General features: G+C 66.4%; 4 protein-coding genes across 4 annotated transcripts in view; 2 read left to right on the top strand and 2 right to left on the bottom strand.

The window, feature by feature from the left end:
• EMIHUDRAFT_439220 (hypothetical protein) overlaps window positions 1–403 on the top strand; it is a 1,903-nt gene extending 1,500 nt beyond the window's left edge. Inside the window, exon 6 of the mRNA XM_005756806.1 lies at window positions 45–403. Within this exon, the coding sequence (XP_005756863.1) occupies window positions 45–317 (273 nt within the window). The 3' untranslated portion in view covers window positions 318–403. The remainder of the gene's footprint in view (window positions 1–44) is intronic.
• Window positions 404–1,056: 653 nt separating this feature from the next.
• On the bottom strand, window positions 1,057–1,467 carry EMIHUDRAFT_221258 (hypothetical protein; the record flags this gene model as incomplete). The annotated part of the gene is made up of 2 exons (XM_005756805.1): window positions 1,057–1,191; window positions 1,453–1,467. 2 exons carry the CDS (start codon window positions 1,465–1,467, stop codon window positions 1,057–1,059), a joined length of 150 nt encoding a protein of 49 aa, XP_005756862.1.
• A 95-nt stretch (window positions 1,468–1,562) lies between these two features.
• Window positions 1,563–2,614, bottom strand: EMIHUDRAFT_221257 (hypothetical protein; the record flags this gene model as incomplete). The annotated part of the gene is made up of 3 exons (XM_005756804.1): window positions 1,563–1,638; window positions 1,710–2,151; window positions 2,374–2,614. 3 exons carry the CDS (start codon window positions 2,612–2,614, stop codon window positions 1,563–1,565), a joined length of 759 nt encoding a protein of 252 aa, XP_005756861.1.
• Window positions 2,615–5,060: 2,446 nt separating this feature from the next.
• On the top strand, window positions 5,061–5,973 carry EMIHUDRAFT_360345 (hypothetical protein). The gene is made up of 4 exons (XM_005756803.1): window positions 5,061–5,219; window positions 5,297–5,396; window positions 5,477–5,509; window positions 5,584–5,973. Exons 2-4 carry the CDS (start codon window positions 5,388–5,390, stop codon window positions 5,707–5,709), a joined length of 168 nt encoding a protein of 55 aa, XP_005756860.1. The 5' UTR covers window positions 5,061–5,219; window positions 5,297–5,387; the 3' UTR covers window positions 5,710–5,973.
• Window positions 5,974–6,182: the final 209 nt, after the last annotated feature.

Genomic DNA, 6,182 nt, shown 5'->3' with positions numbered 1-6,182 from the left:
CCCCACCCACCCACCCCCCCTCCCCCCCTCTCCCTTCTCTCCAGGAGGAGCTCGAGCGGTGGGCCCCGCGGCTCGACCTCGACTTTAACGCGCAGCTGCTCGAGATCTCGCACGCAATCACCGCCACGCGCGTCACCGACCCGCCGCCGCCCGCGTCCAAGGGAGAGGCGCTCTCCGCCCTGCTCAGCGTCGCGTCGAGAAGCCTCCTCGTGCTGGAGGAGCTCGAGCCCGCCGCGTTCCGCGACGCGCGCCGCACGCTGCTGCAGCTGAGAGGGACGCTGCGCGAGCTCTACATGTCGGAGTGCATCCCGTACTGAGTGAGAGCGTCTGCTCCGTGAGTCTCCGTCTCTGTCTCCACAATCACATGTAGGTGTATGTGTTCTTCGAAACTTCCCCAGTGGTGACTGGTGTGTGGACTGTGGTGTGCGGAAAGAGAGTACACGCCAGCCTATCTACAATGGGGGTCTCCCCAGCCTCCAGGGGGTCTCGGGGAGCGCCAGCCGCCACACTAGCTTCGTCCGCCTTCGACCGCGCACCGACGCAACCCCACCCCCCTCTCGCAAAATAATCGTCAACACGCACACACGACCGGCAGAGAACTCTCACGCACGATCTTTCTGCAGACGACTCCGGCAGCGGGACTGCCGCGGTGGGGCACGCGTCAAGCCCCGACATAGCATGTACACGCGTGGCGGCGCAAGGTGAGCTCAAGCTCTAGCGCACACGCTCATCAGCTCACTCGATCATGAAGGAACTTTCCTGCGGGCACACTTCCCCGTGTGCTGCGGCGCTTTGGAGCACGCGCCGCCGCGGATAAACGGCGAGCGCACGCTCGTGCATGGGAGCGCTCAAGACATGCCCATGGATCGCCGGCCTCTTCTCCGCAAGCAGCCGCTGCGGGAGCGCCGCCTGGGGAGCGGGATGTCGCCACAGAAGGCCGCCGGTCCCTTTGGAGAGCGGCGCTGTGCCTAGGAGGCCGTCGCCCGCTTGAGCTCGTCCGCCCGCACGCGCTTCGCCGCCTAATTAAGAGTTAATTAAGAGCTAATTAAGAGCTAATTAGAGCTCGTCCGCCCGCACGCGCTTCGCCGCCGTCTCGGCCGCCGCGTCGAGCTTGGCCCGCACCGCCGCCTTGCTCGCCACCATCTCGCTCGCCTCCTTGTCCGGCTTCGAGCCTACAACACGGGCGATCGCCTAGAAGGTTCGGGTGGCTCATAGAAGGTTCGCTCGCCTCCTCCTCCGGCTTCGCGCCGCGCGAGCGAGCGAGCGGAGGAGGCGCCGCCTCGCGGCCCCTCGGGCGCGAGGCCCAAGTGGTGCCTGGCGACGAGCCTATGGGGAAGGTTCCTGGAAGGGTCGCGGCAAGGCTCCAGCAGGGGGCAGGGCGGTGCCGAGGGACGAGCCGGGGCTGAAGAAGGCGACGGCGGTGAGGAGGGCGACGGCCGCTCCGCCGAGGACCGTCTTCCGGTCCATCTCGGAAGCCTCCTCGGCCTCAACCTCGGGCGGCTTTGCGATCTGGAGCAAGCTGGCGGCGCCTTCATTAATAGTAATTAATAATTAACAGTTAATTAGGCTTTGCGATCTGGAGCAAGCTCGGCGCCGGTCGTGCGGAGCTCGTCCATCCCCTCGTCCACCTCGACGCGCCTGCGGCAGGGTCCGCGGACGGTGAGAGGAGGGGGGAGAGGGCGCTCTCATGCAGAGACGGGCTTTCGCACGTCACGACGCCGTCCTCGACCATCAGCGCGAACCGCTTCGAGCGCAGCCCGACGCCGAAGCCCATGTCCTCGACGAGTCCGAGCGCCTTGACCAGGTCGCCGTCGCCGTCCGCGAGGTAGGTGAGGCTCGAGTCTCCTACGGGGAAGGCTCGGAGAAGCTTCAGAGAAGGTACCGGCCGCCTGCAGAGGGGAGCGAGGCTCGACTCTCCTACGGGGAAGGTTGTGAGAAGGTTCAGAGAAGGTTCCGTCCGCTTGCAGAGGGGAGGGAGGCTCGAGTCGCCGAATCCGACGCAGTCGCGCAGCGAGTCGCGCCACGCGCTGATGACCCAGCGGTCGTTGGTGGTCACCACCGCAATGTTGGAGACGCCGTACTCGCCCAGGGTCTTTGCCGACTGGATCAGCCCAGGGAGGTGGAGGTCGGTGCACGTCGGAGTGAAGGCACCTACGTGCGGTCAGGCTGGCGAGTGAGGACGCGGGCCGACTGAGAGGCAGAGGCAGCGGCAGCGGCGTATCGGCTCTCCGGGCATGCCGATCAGGAACGACTTGCCTTCTCCAAGAGCTTCCGCGATGTTGAGCGAGACGCTCTCGGCGAGTCCTAGCCGCAAGGTCTGGTGCTTGGTGTGCGATGAGCTTGGTGTGCAAAACATGCAGCTGAGAAAGGCACCTTCCGTCGTTGCGTTCGGAGGGACCACCTCCACTTCGACGGCGGGGAGCACGGAGCCAACCTCGATGACGGGAATGTTGAGCTTTCGCTTGGGACGCAGGCGGCCGGCGACGCGGCCGAGAAGGCCCATCGCCGGCGTCGCCGCTCGCTGTGTGAGAGCTGGCGTGGCCACAGATGCCGCGAGGCTTGGCGTAGCCTGCTGCAGGAGAGCTGAGGCCCCGGCCACGATGCAGAACATCATGATTGCCGTCGACTTCCTCGACTTCACAGCACCCTGACCACCAGGTCTGAGGCCCTTTGTCAGCCGTTTCCGTCTGCTCTGCGCGGATCCGTTGCCAGATTGCGGGAAGCTTGCGCCCCCCTTCTGCGGATCGAACCCTCAGATGAGAGGAGTCGCGGTGCTTGAGAGTCGCGCAACATCAAATTCTTTGCACGGCGATCGTCATCACGTCCCACCGCAGAGCGTCCAACGCAAAGCTCGAGACGCGGTCTAGTGTCGCGCACCGGTTGTTTTTTCTTTTTTAATCTTCTGGTTGAGGTATTGGTAAAGCCGAGATTTCAACTTTGGGACAGGCCCCCCAGCTGCCGGAGGATCGTTTCTAGCCACGCCGGATTCGGGCGCGACGTCGCATTCGACGCCCAACGGTGGACTTTTGGTCAGTTTGGCACTTTGAGAGAGAGAGTTCTTGCGTTTAAATTCTTTTTGAAGATTCGGCCGATCCGGAGAGGACAAGCCTGCATCACCTCTCGACGGCGCGGCTGGAGGTCGATCTCGGCCTCTACCCCTATCAGCTTCACTAGTAGGGACGCTGCCTCGTCGATCGCCCGGGTCCTCACTCGGTCCTCGGTCCCCCTCACCCGCACGGCCTCGATTGCCGTCTGTCGAGCGGCCTGCACCGCCTCTCTGGACACCCGAGTCGAGGGGAGAGCCAGCGTCGTCATTGCTCTCGCCACCGCTGGCCACTCCCTCACTTCGTCGATGAAAGCCCGGCCCCGGCCCGAGTACTCCTCGTTGGCCGCCAGCAGATCTCGGAAGCGGCCTTGCCGCTCCACCCCCATGGGGCTTCGCCTTGGGCGCTCCGCTGGCCAGATCCCCACTAAAAAAACTAATCTTCTTGTTTTCAGATTCGGCCGAACCGAGGCACCTATTTTTTTTGCGAGGGAGGAGTTTTGTTGTAAAATTCTCTTTTCGGCATGAGTCTCCCAGTCTAAGGGACACGAGTGAGAGGGGAGAGAATACGATTCCATGCTTTTCTTTTTTCATTGATCAAGACGGCGCGCCAAAAATTCCACAGGCCTCGCCGATCTGCGTCGCAAAACGGCTGCGTCATGCCTGCAAAAAAGCGCGGCCGTGTCAGTATGTCGCCCGCCGCCGCCGCCAAGCAGCCTGAAACGACGCTCAAGGTGGCGAGAGGCGCGGATGCCATGCCGTCCCGCGCGGCGGCGGCGGCGATGCCTGTGATGCTGCTGGTTACAGAGGCCAGCCAACCGGGTGCGGCCATGGCCGATGCCGCACACGCCGACGTTGGCACAGAGCTGCCGGCTCCACCGCTCTCGACGGGCGACAGCGCGGGCGCGGCGGCTAAACCGGCTGCTGCTGCCGCGCCGCCGCTGCCGCAGGCTGCTGCTGCCGTGCCGGCGCTGCCGCCGGCGGGCCTGGCCAACCTCGCTGCGGGCGGGCTTGCTGCTGCCGGCGCCACCTTCGACGAGCTCTCTGAGGCGGGAAGCGAGCAGGGCGATACGAGCGACGATGGCTCGGACAGCGAGCAGGGCGACGACGATGAGGAGGGTGCGGGCGGCGACTTCGAGGAGGGAGTCGCGCTGACAGAGGACGGGAAGCGGGCGCTGCGCGAGAATTTTTCGGAGCTGTGCGAGGGCATCCCAGCAGGGGAGGGCGAGGACGCCGCGCTGACGCAGGTGATTCGCAGCCAGCGGGCGCGGCTTCGGGCAGAGAAGCATGGGGACGCGTCCGATGTCACCACGGACGCGAGCGAGATGCTGGAGATGTGGCGGCTGGCAGAGAGCGTCCAGGACGGCGCTGTGCTTCTGACGGTCATGGTGTGCCTCTGCTCAATCCTGACACTGCTCTTCGTTGCTGACGTCAGCGGCGTTGGGTGGCTCAAGCGCGTTCTCTGCTCATCGCACAGGGAGGCCGCGCTCGGCTGCTCCGCCCTCGCTGTCCTGCTGTCGATGCAGCTCGTGCGGGCCATGCTGGCCCGCGCCGGATTCTTCCAGCTGCTTGTCGCTATCAAGAGTGATCCCCGCTTCGACGAGTGCACCGAGGCGCGCGCACGGCCTCCCTGCACCGGCGTACAAATTCGACGCGTCTCAGACGGGACACCTCTACTAGAACCCGCTGCCTTCCGCCCCGCACGCAGGCCAACTTTCTGCGCGCTCTCATCTGGTGCGGGGCGCGCCTCCGCGTGCTGGCCTGGCCCCTGTGGCTTGTGGAGCTTGTGCGATCGATGATCCCTTGCTACTACGGCGCCGAGTTTGCGCTCACCGCTCAGACCGCTCCGCACGCGCCAACGTCGGAGCAGCGCGATCGCTACGCGTGGTATGTGTGGAACAACAACCTCGAGCGCATCGAAAAGATGGGGAGCCTGTTTGTGGCGGGCGGCGCGCTCAACGCGTGGTTCTCCGGTGAGTGTAGTGACTCCGGCCGCCCACGCAAAACTAGACTCGCAAATCAATAAGAGACTTGTGACTCGCCGCTCGACACACATGCACAACTCTCTACTACTAACGCACTAGTGTCACCGAGGCGGTCTTGTCCCGCCGTCCCTCGCAGGTGCCGCCGTTTTCTGGCTCCTCGACCTCGACGGGCGCTGGAAGCGGCGCCGCACCTACTCGCCCACACCGCCCCTCCCCACACACCCTAACGCTGCCGACAGGCAGCAAACGGCGACGCCTATAGGCGCGCCTTCAACTCGCAGCAAAGCCTCGCCGCTGTTGTGCTGGAGGTGGTGCGCGGCAGCGACCCCGGCGTCGCTGCGCCAGACGCCATCCACGCGATGCCGCACCTACTCGACGAAATGCTCGCTGTCTCACAGCAGCGTGCGGAGCGCTGGTGCGCAGAGATCCGAGAGGAGGGGCCGCTGACCCTCTTCGCACCGGGCGTTCGCTCGTTCGAGATCTGCGACGAGGGGGAGCGAGTGTGGGTCTCGCTGCGGGCGTGGAGCCCGCCGATGGCCGACGCCATCGGCGTGCCGTACACCCTCGCCGATCCGCCCGCCGACGCCGCGCGCGACCGAGCCGGCGGGCTGCTGCACGTGCCGCTGCCGGAGCCCTCGCGCCCGCTCCGCGATTACGTCGCACACGCCTCCGAAGCACTGAGCGCCCTCACCGCAGCGGCGTCTGCGCTCGGGACCGCCGCTCCGACGGCAGCACTGGCCCGCCTGAGGGAGCTGGCGGGCCAGCGCGCCTCGCTGACGACCGCCGAATTCGACCGGCGGCTGAAGCCGCTGCGGGAGGAGCTCGGCAGCGCGCCGCAGCTCCGCGCGCCGATCGGAGCGTACCTGTCCGCCTCCCTCTCCCTTTGCCGGCACCTCACCCGTGGTGATGTGCGGGCGGGCTGCGCGGCCGCCAAAGCGAGGGCTGCGCGGCAGCGCGTGCGCCGCGAGCACCCCGCCCTCGTCACCGCCGCCGCCGCCGCGGTGCGGGCGCTCGAGGCGCAGCTCCGGCAGCATCACCCCGCCGCGGAGCGCTCCACCTTCAAGCCGCAGCTGCGGGCGGCGGCGATCGAGGCGGCGCGCAGCAGCGCCGCAGCGGCGGGCGCGAGCAAGGCCGACATCCGCGCGGCGGCGGGG

The sequence above is a fragment of the Emiliania huxleyi genome, assembly GCF_000372725.1.
Source record: "Emiliania huxleyi CCMP1516 unplaced genomic scaffold EMIHUscaffold_95, whole genome shotgun sequence".
Taxonomy (NCBI): domain Eukaryota; phylum Haptophyta; order Isochrysidales; family Noelaerhabdaceae; genus Emiliania; species Emiliania huxleyi.
Note: the sequence above shows the minus strand (reverse complement) of the source record. Positions and strands in the feature narration are given on the sequence as shown.